At 41.3% G+C, this 21,186-nt stretch overlaps 1 protein-coding gene across 4 annotated transcripts in view; it reads right to left on the minus strand.

The window, feature by feature from the left end:
- Nucleotides 1-21,186, minus strand: part of pacrg (PARK2 co-regulated) — a 226,836-nt gene that overhangs the window by 53,676 nt on the left and 151,974 nt on the right. For all 4 annotated transcript variants that reach the window (XM_086050320.1, XM_086050318.1, XM_086050317.1 and 1 more), the window contains 2 exons: nucleotides 19,141-19,312; nucleotides 8,830-8,979 (listed from right to left, as the gene is read on the minus strand). In XM_086050320.1, the coding sequence (XP_085906446.1) occupies nucleotides 8,830-8,979; nucleotides 19,141-19,312 (322 nt within the window). The remainder of the gene's footprint in view (nucleotides 1-8,829; nucleotides 8,980-19,140; nucleotides 19,313-21,186) is intronic.

A 21,186-nucleotide genomic window follows, 5' to 3' on the forward strand; every position in this document is an offset into this window, starting at 1 on the left:
CAGGCCGTGATTGCCTGATAGATAGATATCTCCTATCGGAGAGGGGCGAGGTGGAAGAGGCGACAGCGGTTGAGGATGAGGTGTGTGTTTTGTCATCCGCGGGGACAGCGGGGCTGTGTGTGTCTGCGGAGGATGATGGATTACATGGAGGACCACGGGTTTATGTGTGTGTTTTGCACAGCTGTAGAAATGTGTGAGTTTTGTGCACCTATTTGTGTCCGCTTTCCCTCGTGTACGCTATGGACACAAAAGAAAGCATGCGAGCGAATACATTTTTTCACGACGGCAAGTGGAAAAGGTCACTGAATGAAGCAAATGTTTGCGAACGAGAATCTTTGGGAACTATTCAGTGCAGAGCTCAGGCTTACTTAAGGCTGAAACTGAGGTATTTGCAGGTTTAAGGAAGCCAGTTTAAAGGCTTTTTTTAAGGACACTTTGAACAGATTTCAGAGATTTGAATGTCGCCTCTCTTCGCTAATGCCTCACCCCCTAGAGTCTCAGTCCAAAACAATGCCCCTCTTACTAATGCGCATGAGCGAGATTCTCAAAAATGTTTATAAGTGCACAATCGTGATAGTTACATAAGAAGCTTGAACAAAATAGCAGAGGTAGCAATAACAAGCGAGCATTACTACTATGAACAAGCCCATGACAGGCACAGCTGCTGTGTTGTGGGCATGACTTATTTGTAAACTAAATGTTAACGGTTCGAGGTTTTACTCCTTACAATATACAATCAATTAAAAATCTGTAAGATTTAAACAAATGTACCTGTCTTGCTAATCCTGCATTGCTTCTAAATCTGAACCCCCTCACTGCTTCTGCTTGCCAATCTTATGTATATTGCTGAAAAACAGGTGTTATTTTCTTTATTTTATTTTTTTACAGAGGTGGATATTACTCTATAGTTTCAGCTCCTGACTGTGATTTGTCAGTGCAGTGGTTTCTTTCAATCCAAATTAAAGGTAAAAGATGAGAGGTTTCCTTTTTTTTTTTTCACAGATCATATTACTGATGTTGAAGGAAGCTAGAGTAAACACACAAGTACGAGAAGAACACGCAAACTCAACACAGGAAGGCCAGATTCAAACTCTGCACCTTAGAACTGTGAGGCAGACATACTGAACACTATGTAGCATTTTTCGGTTTAAACAGTATGGATTTGAGTTTGGAAAGAATACACAAAAGCTAATCTTCCTTTTTCTTAACTTTGCTTGAAATGCTGTCAAATTTGAAGAATAGCCATTCCACTATTCTGAACATTTTTTTTTTTTATTTTTATTTCAAGGACTGTACCTTGTAGGTAGCAGAATTTATTAAAATAACCCAAAATCTATTTTATTTGTACCAAAGAAAATGGGAAAAAATGGGCCAATTTCAAGACTCTTGAGTTTAGGATCAAATGTATTTTTTAATTAATTAATATTTGAAGAAAAAATGTTTTTAAAACTTTTTGTAACCACTGACATTGTTTAAAGCCAATCTGTCATTACATTTATGAAGACATCTAGTATATGGCCTGTGAGTGTTCGATGCTCAGATAAAGACAAACGCATGGGCAAAGACAGAGTGGCTGACCTCGGCATCGCATCTGTCACCATCGAAAAAACCTCACAAGTCCGACATGGACAGAGAGCTACTATCACCAGCTTCGTGTGTTCGGAATGCAAGTGGTTGAGACCTTATCATAGCTGGCCACATTCCTACAGCAGGAAGATAAAAGAGGCCAAATGAAACAGATCACCCCATGTTTCTCTGTGCCAGCATGTGTGGGTGTGTGTGTGTGTGTGTGTGGTGCTGCGAGACTATGTCAGTGATGAATTGGGGTTTAAGGACCTACACCTTGCAGATAAGCAGAGAAAACCACCACCGGGACAACAAAACAATGCCACAGTACCAGCTAAAATAAATACCATTTCCAAAGAGCCCTCGCGGCAATACGTAACCTTGTTGAAAGCGTCCAATAAAAAAGCAGAGGATGATCATGTCAAGCAAATGATTCCTTGACGTCCTCATAACAAAAAGACCATTCTAGTTGTTCTTATTGCAAACACTTTTCAATATGCTGAACATGTAATAGTGGATATGACCTCTAATGCTCAGACAGTGCATTAAACTGTCACCCACTGTCGGGTTGCTGATGATATGGCTGGACGAAATGGTGAAAAACACAACAGCAAAGCAGAAGTTGAGAATTCCTTGAAAGGACATGGGCCAAGGAAATTGGTGAATAGACGAGAAAAGATCGAAAGTCGTTACAAGACTTGTTACTGCCATCAAACGGTGCGGTTCAGCTTGGTTCTTATTGGTAAATGCGTCTACTACAGGCAGTGCAGGCAGGGTGAGTATTTAATTATGAACGTGTTGACGCAATGTAGTATTGTAATGTCAGTCTAGTATTTTGTTCTTATTCCATTCAGAAAATTGCACCTCCATAATTCTGTCGGGTCAACGGACAGTAATATGTTGAGCTCTGATGGTTTGGGGCGGATAGTTTTGGACTTTTTACAGTCAAAATGCCCCCCAAAAAGGACGGGGCAAAACTTAACTGAACCAAACCATGAGGTGAAAATTCAAACCAGTTTTCAACTTGTTAAACATTTCAAAACAATCTAAAAGATTGTATGAAATCAAAGTCTGAATGCAGGTAAATGGCTGACGATTAGTATGTCGGGTGGTTTGCAGATTTGCAGAGTAAGGAGCCTTTGATCAGATCAGGGTTGTTGTTATTGGATTGAGGAACGAATGTCCCGCAAAATACTTAATTCCACTCACTGAGTAAAAAAAAAAAAAGACTGACCATTACATTTATTTTTTCATAAACTTAGCATGGCCCTCAGAGGACTGATGCTTCCTTATAAGAAAGGTTTTCCCCCTTCTCTAAATTAAGAATGACCAATTTTAGCTAGTGATCTGACATCAGGGCCGTGCAACCTTGCTTGAGAACAACAATATAGTTAAGACTATGTACTCCAATTCCATCTTTGGAAATGTCAAAGTGACAAAATTGTAATCGTTCCAAAAATGAACAGACCAACGCAAATTTAACAAGAATCACTTGGAAAGTGAAACAGCAAACTTGTAAACACCGGAGGCCCTGGTAGAGATTAGCTGGTCTTAAAATACTTGCCATGAAAGGCACTGAAGGCTTTTCTTGAGAGAAAGGATGTTTTCACTTTACGCCACAGTAGTTTCAGCAAGAGACACCGGATGCTCATCTTACTGACTTACAGTACTGTTCTACTTATGGATCTGATCACCAATCATCAAGTCACCTTAAAGTTTCTTCACTTTCCCAAACTGTTTCCACTGTACTTTCCATTCCCTGACAGACTTGTGAAACATACCATTTGGAATGTATATCCACCCCACCCCTCCATCCATTAATTTTCTACTGCATATCCTGTTCAGCCTCAGTGGGAAACTTTAAATGTATCCCAGCTGACTTTGAGCGAGAGGCCAGACACACCCGGGACTGACCGATTGATATACCATGACGACACACCATTTTGAATCGTTTTCAATAATGGTAACTGTGGGACACTTGCTGCATTAGCGCTGTAAAGTGAGAAGACAAAGGATTCCCATTCCCTAAGCTTTTTAACCCTTAAGAGATTTTGTTCATTTTCTTTTTTTATCTTCATGCCATTTAAATTACTATTGGTTAAATTTGCCTGAGGACGCTACACAATTCTGAAGCCCTGGTGTAGAAACTCAGCTCTGGCCTTCTTGTGTGGCGTTTGCATGTTCATCCGGGCTTGCGTGGGTATTCTCCATGTCCACCACCTTCCTCCCACATTACAAAAACATACATGTTAGGTTCGTAAATTCAAATTGTCGATAGGTGTGAATGTGGGGGTAAATGGTTGTTGGTCCGTATGTGCCTGTTTGTCTATATGTGCCCTGTAATCGCTTGGTGAATAGTCCCGGGTTTACCCTACATATTGTCCGAAGTCAGCTGTAATAGTCAGTCAGAGTCATAAGCTATTGATGTTGGATAATGAAGTGCATTTAAAAAGATTGTGTCTTTCATGTCCAACTTGACAATTATTTTCTCTTAGAACAGGTCTATTGAAACTATGGCCCGGGGGCCACTTGTGCCATCCATTTTTAAGCGGCCTGTGGCATATAGTAAAAATGACATGTGCTACTAATATATTTGTTTATATCTTGTAGAGCTTTTCTAAATTAACTATTTCCTACTTAACTCGCAACATTTCTCTTCATAACACTGTGGCGATTAAAGGTAATTGATTTTTACAAGAAAAATGGTTTCTTCGACTTTCTGCGCTGTGTCAAGGTCCAAATTGTGAACATATCACATGAATGATTCCCAAGTAACTGGTTCAGAAAGTAGAGATGGGATTCGGCTGGTGTTCAGTGTAGGTTTTGGTATTTTCTGGTGGGTTACAGGGTCTCTGACCACCCCCAAATCTTCTAAAATCCTCAAATATTTGCCTTAAACAAAGTTGTTCAGGTATCAGTTTTTAACAAAACATTAATATATAAATAATGCAATGCAATTACTTGATTGACTGGTTTTGGCTTGCTTGATGATTAGACATTGTATCCTTTGGTTTTTTTATTAGGTAACCCTTGGAGGAAAAAGTTTGGACACCCCTGTCTTAGACGTTCTCACTAATTCCATAACAAACGTTGAGAATCCTCAATATAAAATTATGGATGTACTATATTTCCGGCTGAAGCAGTTTTCACTGAGTTTCTCCTTATCCTATATTTTGTGTATCTCTGCTTTACCCCACAAACTCCCCATTTCCCTTCCCAGGATGATGTGCGGCAGATGAGTACCTTCCTCGTCTGCGCTCCGAGGAAGAATTTGCCGGATGAGCGAGCACGTATCTACTTCACAGGAAATGTTGTTGCATTTCATTAGGGCCAAGATTCATCACAGCAAGCAAACAAGAGGAGCGTGCAAATCACACTGGAGGAATCCCTACGCCGTCCTTGACGTGTTTCTCACAGCTAATGCAAAGAAAGGCGCAAAGCAAACAAAAGGCAGTGAGAGCTGATCCTGGAGACAACAGGGTACATCAAGGATGCGGGTGAAATGTGATTGCTTATTATTGTGCTCTTCAAAATGATGCATGAGTGTGTCAGTCGGCTACCCGCAGTTAAACAGCCACAGTTTTTGTTTTCTTCCCTCACAGAACAACAGAGCTGTTCCTGGAACTGTATGGGTCGCGAGTCTGTTCTGCTTATCGGGGGTCTGGTTCTCTTGAGTGAAAGGACACTTGAGAGTCTGTTTTTGGCGATGGCTTAGGGTCCAACTCTGACAGCGGAAAAATAGCAGCGATAAGGCCCATATACAGGCCAATTTAACGGGTCGCAACCTTGTCTCCGAGCGGGACCACACTGTCGGAGTGTGTGAACGTGGCCTAGGGGGATCTGTCCCGCGATGAGATGCCGGTGATATCTGACTGTAGCCCTGACCCCACAGCAGTGGTTGTCAGCATATTGATTCATAGCCTGAACAACAGAGGAGGAAAATGGAAAGGGTCAGGGCGCGGAGCCGTAAACGAGGACAGAGTGCCATTGTACGTCTTTTTCTGTGCATGTATGAAAGAATCCAGCCAGTGGATGGTGGGCATTGTACACAACGCCCGGGCCTCATTTGACACCGAATTCAGCAGCTGCATGAGGGGGATCACAACAGCTGCATTCATGACAGATGCACAAACACGTCTGCACATACTGGACAGTGGAGCTGTTGTGACTCAGGAGATTAGAGGGATGCCATGCAAGTTCTGGGAGTCAGGGTGTGGGAGAACCTAAAGGATTAGTTGGTCTTCCAGCGTTAACAATAGATGTGCCTGTTTTTGCAAGAGGTGGCACACTCACTTGTTCCGCAATAGCCGCCGAGGATGGGATGGAGGTGGGGGTGTATAAACGGCATTAGGTCATATAGGGACCTCAAAGGAAGCTTTGACTTGCATGCAAATAAAACATACAATAGGAGAGAGGCATACCTGAAAAAACAACCTTCCAACAAACCTATCATTGATAGCTCCTAACCCTCCAAATCACTGATCCATGGAACTAACCAACCTTTCATTCATCCACTGTCAAACCTTAAATCTATCAATCCAACAACTAAACAAACACTTCTTTCATCAACCCTAAAACTGTGAAATTCATCCATACAATCTTCAACCCTTAAATTCGTCTGCACGTCCTTTGAACAACCAATTATTTAGTCATCAACTCTACAAGCCGAACTGACCAACTTTTCATCCACCCTGTAAACAAAAAATATCCACTCATCAGACAAACCTTTTATCCGTCCACTCTTCAAATCAAGCATTTCATCAAACCGACCAACCTTTCACCCACTCTTTAAATGCAGTCATCCATTGAAGAGTCAACCTTCCATCTATCAACCAGTCAACCAACCCGTCATTTATCCACCCTTCAACACTCAAATAATCCATCCATCCATCAAAGCAACCGTCCTTTCAATATATCCAACCTTCAAGCCTAGGAAGTACCCATCAATTCATTGAACCGACCATGTTATTTAAGCCTTAAATCATTCATCGATCCATCCACTCAACTAACCAACCTTTCATCTATCCACTCTTCAACCTTTAAATCTATCAATTCATGGAATTGACCAAGCTTGCATTCATCCACCTCTCAAACCCTAAAATGCTTGCATAGATTCCAAACGAGTCATCCTTTAATCAATCATACCCTTCAACGACTGATCAACTTTTCATTCGTCATTCATCTATAAGCCATCAAATCCTTCAATCCATCGAACCTACCAATCACTCATTCATCCAACCACTACCCTTTAAATCCCAGATTCATTCATCAAAACGACCAGATTTCCATCCATCCATCCTCCATACCTAAAATCCATCCATCGAATTGATCAACCTTTCATCCATTCATCATTCAGCCATCAAACCCTTCCATCATTTGAACCAACCATCTTTTATTCAACAACCGTGCGACACTCAAATACATCCATCTGACTGACCAAACTTGTATTCATCCACCCAAAAACTGCGTTAAATAGATCCACCTTAAACCTATCCACCCTCAAATCAAACAATTTCATCTATTCTTCAAACCTCAATTCAATGCACCCATCCGGTATCATTTGTTGTTCTAGCAACTTGAGATAACTTTTCCGCACCGTAAACTCGACCAAACACTCTGACCTTGTTAAACAGATTCGGTTCTGTGCTCTGGCAGCTACACAGGCCGCTCCCCCGGCCCAGACTGAGAACGGTCAATATCAGGGACGCCTGCCAGGTGAGAGGTTGGCTCAGGTTTAATTGATGCACAGGCGTGCAGGGGAACCAGGAGGAGAGGCCGGTCGCTGTAGCTACCAGGGCCGGGCTAAACAATTCCTGGTGGGCTTCACTTGGCCGACTGCTGAGCCTGCGCGCTGGCGGAACAGCTCGTGCTTCAAAATGGTTTAGGGGTTTGATTTGACAGCTAATTTACCGAGAGGATTTGCATAAGGCCTTGTGCTAATAAGGCGGGATTTTCTCTCCCGCCCCCTTTGTCTTTCACAGTTATCTTTGAAGGCTCCTTCCTTCCCTTTCAACAAATGGTAACAGATTATGTACGCGAATTAGGGAGACAAGAGATTTAAATTGGATATCGATTAAGGGACTAAAGCCTTGTGTCTTCTCCTGTTAACGCTATGATTGATTCACAATGTCACACTTTACATCTGACTGACTGTGCGTCGAGCGGTGTTTGGGGTCGGCGCTGCCTCTGAGCTTTTTCCGCTGCTAAATACTCACATCACCGCCACACAATGAGACCTGCCCATCTGATGACAATCTCTCCGGGAACTCATGCCAGCCAGGTGGAGGCTTTCAGAGAGGACAAATGCTCGACAAACAATGCAGTTGGACTTCTTACCGAGGAGACAAACCTGTGATTCTTATCACTGAGTGGACAAAAAAAAAAAGGCTCTCTGCATCATATGCTCAATCAACCAAAAGGAACTACCAGAACTGAGCAGTTGTGTGGCAAACACACAATTGAACCTTGTCACATTTTTCCTCTGCGCTGCAATTCTCGCATGAGAGCAGCACTAGCAGAAGCTGTTTACAGTGTACCCCCGTTCATTGCAGAGGACACATTACAGACCCACTCGCTATATGTGAATATATTCAAAAGAGACTGTAGAGATTTTTTTCTGTAGTTTTACCCCTCCTGCAACCTTTAAACACGATTTAATTCATTAAGGAATGTTTTTCAAAAGCATTTTAAATGTATATGAACGCAAGCACAAAATATAAAAATACTGTTGTATGATGACGCTTAATGAGGAAGTCAACCCAAACATATTTTTTTCAAGAATATGTTCTATGCAAGCCCACTAATTGAAACAGGGCATTCTGATAAATATTGTGTTTGTGGAATAAGAATTAACCCGCCCGTTTTTAGCCATCTCTGGGGGCGGCCATTTTTTCACTTCTGTCGACTGAAAATGACATCGCAACTACCCAGGGGTCAGGTAACGACCAATCACGGCTGACCTGTTTTGTGAAGCTGAGCCGTGATTGGTTGTTGTGAGCAGTTGTGATGTCATTTTCAGTCGACACAAGACAAAATGGCCGCCCCCGGAGATAGCTAAAAACGGGTGGAATTTGCTGCTTAACTCATATTCCACACATGCAATATTAATCAGAATGCTGCGTTTCAACTAGTGGGCCTGTTGGTAACATATTCTTGAAAAAAATGTGTTGAGGTTGATTTCATATTTAAAAAAACAGATTGAGAATTCCGACAATCCTCCATTGGAACAGGAACGGTCATCGATGAGTAATGGTCAGTACTCACTGTTCATGTTCTTGAAGATGTTGAGGATGGGCAGGATTTGTCGGTAGTAGGGCACCAGAGTTTCTCCCACCGTGTCAGCAGACATCACCAGATGCTGCAGGACTTTCAGGGTGGTGCAGATCACTTGGCGGTTCCTCGTGTTTAGGGCATCTGGAAGGCAAAAACTACTATGAAGGTCAAAAAGCAAAAGGAAATCAAAGTTGGACCAACAGTGGAATGCTGGTGAAGACATAAAAGTTGGAATTCGACCAAAATGTTTATTTATTTTTTTAAGCCTGACAATGAAATAGGCTCATGTAAAGGTTGAGTTTTATTTCTTCATTTTTCAGTGCTCAACTTTTTTCTTTTTTCACAGTGACTGTATGCATGTATTGTGTACACTTCATTTATGCAAAAGGAAAGTGAAAAAAATGTACAACGGTCATCTGTGACACAAATTACCTCCACAAAAATGAATTTAATACATTTGGGATTAAGGCTGTAGAAACAGAACAACATTTGGATAAAGTGATGCATTGTGAATACATACTTAAACGATATTTACATTTATAAAACTAAATAAAACTAACTATAATTATACATATTTGAAAAGATATTTTTCATCTTTGTCAATTGATATCATTCATGAACTTTTGGGGTTCATTTTAAAATATTTTTTTGTTATGAATGGTTTTTTTTTTAATTTTTGATAATTAAAAAAAAAAACGAAGACTAAAAATAATACGAACTAATGAAACAAATTAAAAGTAACTGACTTTAACAAACTAAAGTCACAATGAAATAAACACTAACTACGATGAAAAATTCAAAACTATTACAACTTTTTGTAAGACAGTTAAGCATGCTAATAGTCCAAAAAAAATGTCTGTCCAGTTAGTTCTGTGTACTGTAAGTCTCTGGAATGGATTATCACAATTCCCATTATTTAGGTGAATGTTTTTTTTCTTAATCGCGTCCAGAATACAAATACTTACTCTAGCTAAAAGACAGAAAACACTCATTTTCAGAATGGCTTGTCTGCAATCACTGATACCAAATCCAATGGCGAGGTCAGAGTTAATAAGAGCCAATCACGAAGCTATTTGGTCTTCAGCTGCACTTAACTCCATCTCCGCCTACCCTGGAGAAGAAAAGGTGGTGGGAGAATCGAAGGGCGGGAGAGATCACGGGCGACAAACTCGGTGAAAGAAAGCGGGGGAAAAAAACAAAATGTCAGGGGGAGGCATAGAAAAGGATGTGACGGACAGAGAGGGTTGGAAAACAACCTTAAAGTGGCAAAAACTCACTTGCCTTTGTTGCTAAATATGTCCGACAGTATTATGATATTCGGGCCCAAGCATGTGGTGCGAAGGCACTCTTGAAATTGTCATTGTTAGGCTGAATTAATTGCCATTTTAAGTGCTTTCATATACTCAAATATTCAACTAAATTCTTTCTGCGTAGATCTTAGTAAAAATAAATTCAGAAGGGTTCTGGCACATGCTCCTAAATTGGGTTCAATACTGGTATCTAAAATTCAGCCCTCTCTGACAGTTTCTCTCAGCAAAATTTGGTAGGAAGACGCCTCCCAATATAGTTTGAAGCACATATTTTGGTCATTCCTAGGGGTCCTTTAGAAAACAAACTTGTCTTAGAGATTTTGTCCAACTGCTTCCAAATTTGAAACATGAACACTAGACAGATTAGTGGTAGTAAATTTCGAACCATTTGACCTTTCATCATGTGCGTTACTGGAGCGCGGCAGCGGAGTTTGATATTTCAATCATGAGTAGACCCACAAAAAAGTCTCAGAAACATGTTCATTTCATTGGCTGTGGGCAGAGCATGTAGCAGTGAATTGCCACAAAAAAGGGAACTCTAATATGTCAGCTCCATATGGTCCCAAACGTGTTGTGTGTGTTTCACTTAGCTAAATGAAATGTAATCACCATAGCTATTGTGAATAGACCCACAAAAACGCATCAAGAAGCCATGACAGCAAAGCCACAGAAAGTCTGCCATTTTGGTTTGAAGTCGCTAACAAACGTTAGAAGACCAAATATTTCTCTTTGGAGAAACACTGCATTGTCATTTCACGTACGCCTCTGTGAAGAGTCTGCTGGTGCGTCAAGACTGCTTATGCATGCGTAGCGTGCACTTGCTGGAAATATATTACAGCAACAAAAACAAAACAAAAAAAACTTGACAAAATAAACAGTCGGGTCAAAATCAGATAAATAAAACAGGACTACAGCTAATAAAACGTGCGTGAACATGGTAGTTGCTCAAAGAGATAGTGTGAGATGTAAGTGTAAGTATGTTGTCACACGACCTACAGTATCTCAAAGTGGCCTCCAATAGACAAAAGCGCAAAAGCAATGACAGCCAAATGTCTTTGCTCTTTGAGTAGATGATGAAGAGCAATGAGTGGTAGTACGACTATTGCTGTTGTTGTTATTATAGCGGTGTACCGATACATGTAAATATTTATGGAGCACCAACTGAAGCCACAACACACATACACACAAGGCAGTCTGCAGTGCAATATATTGTGATAGAAGCAAAAAGAACAAAAATAAGTTAAGCCGCAAATTATTCATAACGTGGCCAAATTTCGAGATGAAGCGGATTTTTTCTGTCTTTGCTGGAAATGAAGTTCCATCTCTCAAAGAATTGGTCGCCTTTCAGTATTCTACATTTGTACAACAGAACCTGAAAAATGTTGGACAATTTGCACATTGAGTTGGACAAGTAATAGGTTAAAGAGGAAATCAACCCCCAAAAAGGATTTTCAATAATATGTTCTATGCTTTGAGGACGAATCACGACTCACCTGTTATCTGAAGCTGAGCCATGATTGGTTTGTTAGCAGAGCCCTGAGCAACTGTGATTTTCAGGGGAAAGCAAGTGACAAAATGGCCGCCCCGAGATGTCCAAAAAAATGTGTGGCTTTTACTGCTTAACTCATATTCCACAAACGCAACATTATTCGGAATGCCGTGTTTCGTGGGGCCGCACAGAACATATTCTTCTTAAGAAAATATTTGGGTTGACTGGTGGCAAATGTTTTAAAATTATTTATCATGGTCTCTTCTTTTATATCACCAAAAACAAGCATTTGAACAGGGGTGTGTAGACTTTTTATACCCCCTGTATGTGCCAGTGATTAACAGCAACCAGTTAGCTGCTATGGGCTCCAGCTCAACCGTGACCCTAGTGAGGCTAAGCGCTGTAGAGAATGGATGGAAAGATTGATAAATGTGTTTTGTCTCGTTTACAGGCGCTGTTTGCCTACTCTTCGCAGTCATGGCTCAGCATGCCGACTCTAATCCTCAGCGACTGAAGACGAGCACGTCATTAATTAAGACTTGCGGGTGGGGAGCGTGGTTGTAATAGAGTTGCAAATCTCCCGCCATGCTGAGTCAAAGCCGGTTGATGTGAGGCGGTACATGAATGAGCCAAAGGCCAAATAGGTCAAGGTGCTTGGGGTCTATAAACTACTGCATGGTGGATTTCGGGAGTGTTTATTTACTCAACTTCAGATGGGTGGATGTGTCTATCATGTGGGAGTCCTGTATTTGTATGTAATTATTCGAATAATATTAAACAGCGTGGGTGGAAAAATCCAGTGGATCTAGCAGTCACTCTTCCGTGTGAGAACACAATAATTTGTGAGCAAATAGTTACATTTATGTTTTCATCTCCTGACGGAAAAAGGGATGGATAAACAACGATTGCAGATTTAGTTGTCACTAATTGCGGCATGGCATCTATTCAAGCGATAGCCACAATTTGAGGAAATATGAACGCACACATAATGTGTAGCGTCCAAGTGTCAGAGTCATCAATTGTTTTTAAAGAGACTCTCTTGATAACGTTCAGATCATCTTTAATACTGCGCAGCGAAGTTGAGGGAAAACTATATACATGTGTATGCAACAAGATGCCCCTGTTTTGGTTAGCGATGGGAATCAAATGGTCTTAGCAGTATTCTTTCACATAACCACAGACTAATTGGCGGAGGGCATATATTCGCACAATGGACACTATTTGAGGAAATACGGTATATGACCACGTCAGTGTGCCGGAACACTGGTTAGCAATGGCAATCAAATGGGCTTACTTGTCAACACTTAAATGCCCGTGTTTTAAGTTGATGACACACTCAACAACTAATTGCAGCAGAGCATCTATTAGAAGGATGACCACTATTTGAGGAAATACAATATAATCTGGATGCACACAAATTGCGGTGGGACCACGGCAGAGTCAACTCATCTGTTTTTGTTAGCAACATATGGCTCAACAGTTAACTCTTGCCTGTGTCTGAACAATAGCCTCTAATAAAATAATTATTCATAAGTATTTTTTTCCCCCTAATGGGAAACGGCAGTATATGTGAGGGAGGCTTTTATTTTCTATCCAGTATTTATTGACGAAACTAGACTTAGATCTATGTTATTTTTTCAGCCCAACACAGGACAATGCTGAGTGACTGATTCCACGGTGCTGCATCCCATCACCTCGTCCTCGGCGTTTCCACCCCGCCCCCCCCCCCCCCCGGCGGACGGACACGCATGCAGATATCCGCCATCGCCGTGATAAGGTGGAATATGCGATGACAGGAGTTTGAAACCTACATAACAAACAATAAAATTCTAATTACCAGCCAGCGCAAACAATTTTCCCTGCTGTGACATTTGGACCGCAGAACCGTTCAATTATTCATCAGCGTTCTCGCCTTGCTGGAAGAAAGGTGAAAAAAACTGTAGAAAGAAAGGGGGTGTAGGAGGGTACTGATGTATTATTGCTGCTATAAAACCTGTGTCAGGTAAAATCTGAATAGCATAATCGAGCATTCATGCCAGGCCGTGTTTCATATTTAGTGTGAAAATAAATAAAAAAAATAACCATAACAATAACTATGGTGGGGAAAAAAAAAAAATGACTGAGTGTCATTCTGCTTGAATAAATCCCCAACCAGAGTGACACTCCAAATTTGGATCAGTGCCAAATTACAACTTTGTAGACCCACCTGCCACTGTTCATATGCCAGAATTGTGCATTTAAGATTCATGCATTATTCACAAACAACTTAATTATAATCGTAAAAATAAATCATACTTGGATCCGCACCAAAATATATTTTTTTCCCATTCTTTAACTTACAAAAAGTTTTGAGAAATTTGTTTTGGTAGCTTGTTTGTAATCCCGCAATCTAACAAATGGAAAAATAAACTCCTAGGTTGCGGTCATAAGGTGTTTACTATATTTTCTCTCTTAAGGATGAAGCCAACGAGTTGCTAAATATACACAACACAAACAAGGTTGTGTTGTGAAGCGGCCATATGTCAGTCCACTGGAACGTTATTCATCGTTAATGATGCCGTCACTGCATACCACACGGTCATCTTTAATATTGCACACTTTAATTAACCTGAGAGACTGTTTACCTGCTTCAGCGCTGCTGTTTCGGTTAGCAACAGGGTTCAAACAGGCTCAACAGTGAACTCTTCAACATCCGTTCATAAACAATACAAGATGTGCCGACACGTGATATTTTGATTAATATTTGTGGAATACAAATTAAGCAGAAAAATCCACACATATTCATCTGTCTCAGGAGGCATCAAAGTGCCCACAGGCTCATCCTGCAAACATTACAGCTCGCCTGTTTTGTGGGTTTGGTCATGTGATGCGATTTTGTTTTGGTTGGCAGAGGAGTTCAAATGGACTCAGCAATAGAGTCTATGAAGTGGAAGAATTACAGTTACTACGAGGTTTCATTTACCTGATCGGAAAATAGTCTATTAGAGGGAGGCGTGGATGAACTGTCGGGAACGGGTGGATGCCTGGTGGGATGCATTGTGGTTGTCGACCATCATGCGTTACATGATTTAAAGGGAAATGACTACATAATCGTGGCTTTAAGGCTAAAGGAAGGCGTACGGCGAGGGGGAAGTGAAGTCTTGGAGAATTCATGATACTGTAACGTCAGGCGCGGACTACTTCATTGTGTATTCTCACCGGGTGACCTGCATTCATCATCAAAATTCACCAGAGCCCGACGCGACTCGGTGGCTGTGCAGATAAGAGGCTGGCAGCCACATTGAAGGTGTATTAATGTCAGCAGAGGAGAAAAATATATATGTTGCCATTTTGGACTAGAGACAGCTTTTTTTTTTGTTTTTTTTCCTATCCTCCTTTTCCGCCCTTGTAATTAATCTGCAACAGAGACATGGAGTGCTGCCTTGCGGATGCCGAAAGATAAGATTTTTTTTTTTTTTAATTTAATAAACCAAAAAGTTAAATAACTAGTGGGTTATTTAAAATTCCATTATCAGCGCAAAGTATTGCTTTTCACAAGCAGCAGTCACCTTTGCTCGGGCTCCCCAAACATAAACGAGCAAAGCTGCTGAGGGCTATCAATCCATAGAATAATGTGTGTGCAAAGTGGGCGCATCCAGTGAAATGAACGTACGAAAGATGGCACATTCGCTCCTTTATGCCACATTAGAGAGTGCCGGCATCACACTGACTGTCACAATTCAGTGTTTCATAATGGCAGTGCTGTTGGAACTGACTTTTTATGCCATAAATTGGTCTGATGTCCCAAGATGGTATGAAAAGCTACATTTTCTGGAAAAACATGCAACAACAGTAGGGTTGTAAAGGTGTGGAAAATTTCCAAAAGGTTTCAGGTAAATTTCCATTGGAAGCTAATTCTTTGAGTGTCGATGTGAAATGCCACTAACAGGAATCCTAACGGGGAGCGTGGTCAATGTCAAATGCTGTCAGCTACATTTTTGTTATGAGTGGTTGGAGAAAAGTGTTTCCCAACTCTGGCTTGAGTGTTTAGCTGTGAAAGTTAAAAAGAAAAAATAGAAATAAAAAAAACAACTAGGGCCAGCAGATGTCAGCACTGGGTTTCTTTTGGATAAGATCACCATGTGTCATAACAACGTGTAAACTCGTAAAACATGGCGGACCCTTGGATTTGCGACCGTTATAAGCAGCGTGTGATTGATCAAAGTGTTTGTTGCATTAAATTTATTACAAAGAGTGTCATAAAAGAAATAAAATCAGAAAAGAAAGAAATTAAAACCCAGATTATTTAAATTTCGAACTACAAGAAATGATGTGCTCTACGTACATACATATGCACACATCTACACACACAAACACTCGCACACACATGGCACGCATGCACACACACTACTATGTACTACTACTACTACTACTACTACTACGTGCAAATATTGTGTAGTTTGTCAAATGTAAAATTGTTGCACTGGTGATTAATTGTAAATACATTATTTTACTCTCTAAAAACACATTTTCATTGTCATTGTTGGCATTTTAAAGAAGAAAGGGACTGTTCGGATGTTCAGTGATACTTCTTCTGTTTTTTTCTAGATATAATCTGCCGCTTTGCTGACTAACAGTCAAATCTAGAAGCTATTCACCCCAGTTTGATTTTCAACAATAACAACTACGAGAAGTACTCGTGTCTTCAAGCAAACCACAGAACTTGCAAAAAACACTAGTTTAATGCTAACGTGAATAAAGCACTTTTCACAGGCATATCGTTTTTATCCTCTGCAAAAAATGACATATATTACTGCATCTTACTGAGTCACTTTTTAATCTCAAATGTATTTATTTTCAGATTTAGGATTGTTAGTATTATACTGTTCCCTGGTGACCAAGGCACTTAAGGAGCACAATGTCGAAGGGCAGTGGCGCATGAAATCATGACGCACAAACGATTTAATTCTTTACATTCTATTTAATTATGTTATGACTGTAGGTTTTTAGAAAGCACAATACTGCAGGGGGCTATTTTTCTTTTTTGTGTGGTACTGGTATGTAATAATGTAATCATGGCATTTCCATGTGAGTCACGGAACTACTGTATTTAGTTAATTACATTGAAAAAATACATTGATTTAACTTTTTTTTTCTTTCTGGAAAAAAAGAGTTGGTCGTACCGCTGCCATGCCAACATGCCACTTCACGTGCACATCGCAAGCCAACTGGCCGCGACATGACAACTTTCCCGGGCTCAAAGGGTGCTACTTTACAGGCTGCCACTTTGAAAGTGACAGACCACTTGGCAGTGGTGCCGTACAAAAGAAACATTTTGTGTGCGCTAAAATAAAAAGCTGGATCCCAACAACCTCTTTGTCCACCCAGCGCGTGCTGCCCTGCCCACATAGCTGTATCGTCTATTTTGGAGGTCCTCCACCTTGAGAGATGACCTTTCCCTCTGTCGGACAACTCGAGTGTGCACACGTGGAAACGTAAACCAGGCGTGCGCGGCAACAACACAGCTAAAAGTAGTAGGTGGCGACATTGGCAGCAGATTATCGAGCATGCTTTCAGAGGCGGCTTGTTCCGGCTGACCCTCACAGTTCGCATAAGAATAGACTCACGTATGACCGCTACGTCGTGAGAGGACCTCACATGGCCGCTGCTGTGATACGGTTGAGTGATAGAAGGTGTCGCAGTATGAATGAATGAGAAATGGGAATTCATTCCAGCTACAGTCGACTTAGGGAATGCGAATAGCAAAAATCCACGACACCTATTTAATTGTATGTTCCTAATCAAAAACCCATCGCCAAGGGGTAGGGTGGGGCGTGATGACGTATATTCCCCATCTGGATGTATATTCTCCTCCTCCAAAAATAAATAAAATATATATATATATTTTTCCCACTCTATCTATGCGGCCCAGTACCAAATCAAAAACTCACTTATTTACTGTTTTTTGCACATCATACGGTAGCTTTTAGTGTATATGCGGTAACAAAGCCTTTTGGATGGGTGTCAATTATTCACGGATATTCGGTGGTTCATAGACTGAAAATTCCCATAATACGTCTTTTGCACAACATCGTGGATGAGGGCAGTTCAAATGTTTTTGTGTGATTTATATGGGTCAAACAAAATTAGTGACGCAGATGCTAATGTAAAAAAGCATGCACCTAAACCCAGCGAATGACTGGCATGAAAATGACCAGAGGCTTGTCAACAAACGTCACATTCTGAGTCTCCATCATATGCCTGTCAGGTGTTTTCAAAGGGTAAGTCGTTTTTCCCATTTATTTTTCGCTTTTGATTTTCAAACATGATCCGATAACATCATGGAGAGGTTTAATGCAAATTGCTAATTATGAAACACTGATTGTGAAGAGGCGGCACGGTGGTCGACTGGTTAGCACGTCCGCCTCACAGTTCAGAGGTCGTGGGTTCGATCCTGGCTCCGGCCTCCCTGTGTGGAGTTTGCATGTTCTCCCCGTGCCTGCGTGGGTTTCCTCCGGGTACTCCGGTTTCCTCCCACATTCCAAAAACATGCATGGTAAGTTGATTGGACTGTCTAAATTGCCCCTAGGTGTGATTGTGAGTGCGGATGTTTGTCTCTGTGTGCCCTGCGATTGGCTGGCAACCAATTCAGGGTGTCCCCTGCCTACTGCCCAAAGACAGCTGGGATAGGCTCCAGCACGCCCGCGACCCTTGTGAGGAGAAGCGGTATGGATAATGAATGAATGAATGAATGATTGTGAAGACCACTAATTACGAAGACACTAACTGCTACAAGGAACAAAATGACAATGTCTCATCTTTAAAACAGACACGTGAACAAAGACAAGATGTACCGCATGATGCTAAATGGAGAGATGACGGTAGCGCAAAGATAACGACTCTGTCAAACAAAATACTAAATTTGGATCCGCCTCAGACGAGAGCAGGCTGATTAAAGGGTAATGCAACATATCAATACAGTGAATAATTGAATAGTGAAATGCTACATTAAAGATGTGGTAAATTTTTAAAGGGATCAGAAGACTGTCAGTCAGACATGAGGAAATAATGATATTTACTATACCAGGGCAATTTGTCGCAAGATTCTCTTGGACGGGAACTAATGCTGTAGATTTTTGGACTTAAACACGGTACAAAATGATTTTTATATGGTCTAAATTTGAGAATTATGGACAAAGGAACATCAGTAAGCAGATAGGACTTGCTAAACTGTAGACTAGAGGTGGGCAACTTACTGCCTGAGGGACTCTTATGTTCATCGAGAGGATTTGTTCTGGTCCGCCATGCAATTCTAAAAACAAGCAATGTGGTGAAGTGAAAATCCATACACCGTGGAAGGTGATGTATGAATATCCTCAGGGTAGTCAAGATTAGAGCATGTGGAAAAAACTATGATCCACATCATAATAATAATGTAATATTACTTTAAACTCATTTCACAACACAACTACACCTATTATAATAAAAATTAACATTTGTTTCAGAAGCCCTCCCTCGACTCACTCTTGATGGGGATGATGAGCTGCGGGATGACCGGCTGAATCTTGGGTCCGCCGTGCTCAAGCATGTCATGGATCCCCTGGCGGGCAAAGAACTCGTACGGGTGAGCCGTCTCGCATAAGCCGTCGAAGAGCAGCGGTAGGAAGTGGTGGTAGTCCAGCTTCTCAATCTCCACCTGACGGGGTACATTTTACAATTACAACACAGTCACAGACAGACGGATAGCTCATTATTGAAGCGTCCCAACTCCTCTTTCAGCACATCGGTTTGGCACTAGTATGAGTCGTTCTATGCAGAGCATAAAGAATATAGCATATTACGGTGAGTACTGTTGTGAATAAAATCATTGGCGTAGCGTTAGAAGAGTTGTAAGTCGCTAGTGTGACAAGATGGGAAGTACATGTGCTTCCCATCACACTAGAGACAGTCTCCAAGTTGTGTTACGCTCTATAATGTAATGTCAGCTTCAGTTGCTTGCACACTTTTTACTACGAACCGACTACAGTTATCGTCAACACATTGACTTTTGTGGCAAATCTAAAGTGCTTGCCTGGCATCCAAGGCAGCCAAAGCCTGTTACGTTTTCCCATCGCGGCCCCCCAACCTTGTCACACAACTATAGCTTTACTTAAAACATTGCCTGTTTGGTTAATAAAAGTGGAATGAAAGTGACAGTTTGACGGTAAAACAGATAAATTCACTTCACGTTATTTCCTATGGGGAAAAATTGTAAATGTGACAAAATTGTGAAGATCCACTGTTAGTTGTAGGCCAAGTATCATCGACGATGCTCACACACCAACATATGCGCGACATATGCGCACACTCCGGCTGGGGCCAGCTGTTCAGGATCACCACACAGAGACATGTGGCCTTGTGTGAGCTGATACGCTTACACCTGTTTACACCATTTTGCAAGACAGACAGAAAGGCGCTCGGAATGGAACAGAATAAACCTTAATTAGTGCTGTGAAGGGGAAAGTCCATCTTGACAGCAGCAAAGTGAACTGTTGCCCCACACAAAAATCGAAGATTCAAAACTGCAACAATATCTATGTGAATATTTACAACATAAGACATTGAGACTGAGCATCATGAGAGCAGCATTTTATGTATAAAAAAAAAAACAGCAAGATATACTATATATGAGGGCATGAATGATATATATATATATATATATATATATATATATATTTATATTTATTTATTTATTTACACATATACACTTTTCTCGGCATTGTCCGGCGAAAACCCTGAACGTCCAAATATGGTCAAATTCAAAAGGCCATTTTTTTTTCATAAATCGATACTAATGGCGCTTACTTTTATGCAATATTAACCAATTTAAAGTGGTAAAAATAGTTTGAAAACCAATACATTACCACTTTTGTATGCACATTTTGAAGAATGAAGGCAAACAATAAAGACAAGCGGCAACAGCTGCACCAAAGTCCTTGAACGCAGCGTGAGGAAATAACCCGAAATGTTTAATGTGTCAGTTGGCCGTACGGTGTCTCGAGTTACCGAGTGGGTATTTTTAACGCGGCTTCAGCTGTGGCGCAAAGTCCCAGCGGCACGAGTGTTGGGTGCGAGGGTTAGAGGTGGAAGGGCGGATGCTGTTTTTCATGTGATGAAAGGCAAGCCCTCTGCTGCAAAAGCAAATAGCCCCCCCTCGAAGACCCAGAGGACAGCTGAAACAGCCATGAGGAGAGAAACACACACACACACACACACACACACGCACAAATGCATGCACATGCACACAAACAAACACACACACACGTAGCCTGCAGGGTCGCACTGCTCCATGCTCAAATGTCACCCAGGCAATGACGCTTTCAAGTCACTGGGACTTCAAAAGCAGGGCTAGACATCACCCCCCTCCTCCCTCTCCACCGTGAGGGTAAACACAAGAGATGACGGAAGGAGGCAGGATAGAGAGATGGCAAGATGGCGACGCCGGCTGATTGCTTTGAGGCAATTTGCCGGGCAACCTTGACCTTTCCCTACGCTTGGTCAAGATTGTCATTGTGAGTCAGGACGAGAACA

This window comes from Filicampus tigris, chromosome 13, assembly GCF_054856515.1.
Source record: "Filicampus tigris isolate MCC_2025a chromosome 13, RoL_Ftig_1.0, whole genome shotgun sequence".
Classification (NCBI taxonomy): Eukaryota; Metazoa; Chordata; class Actinopteri; order Syngnathiformes; family Syngnathidae; genus Filicampus; species Filicampus tigris.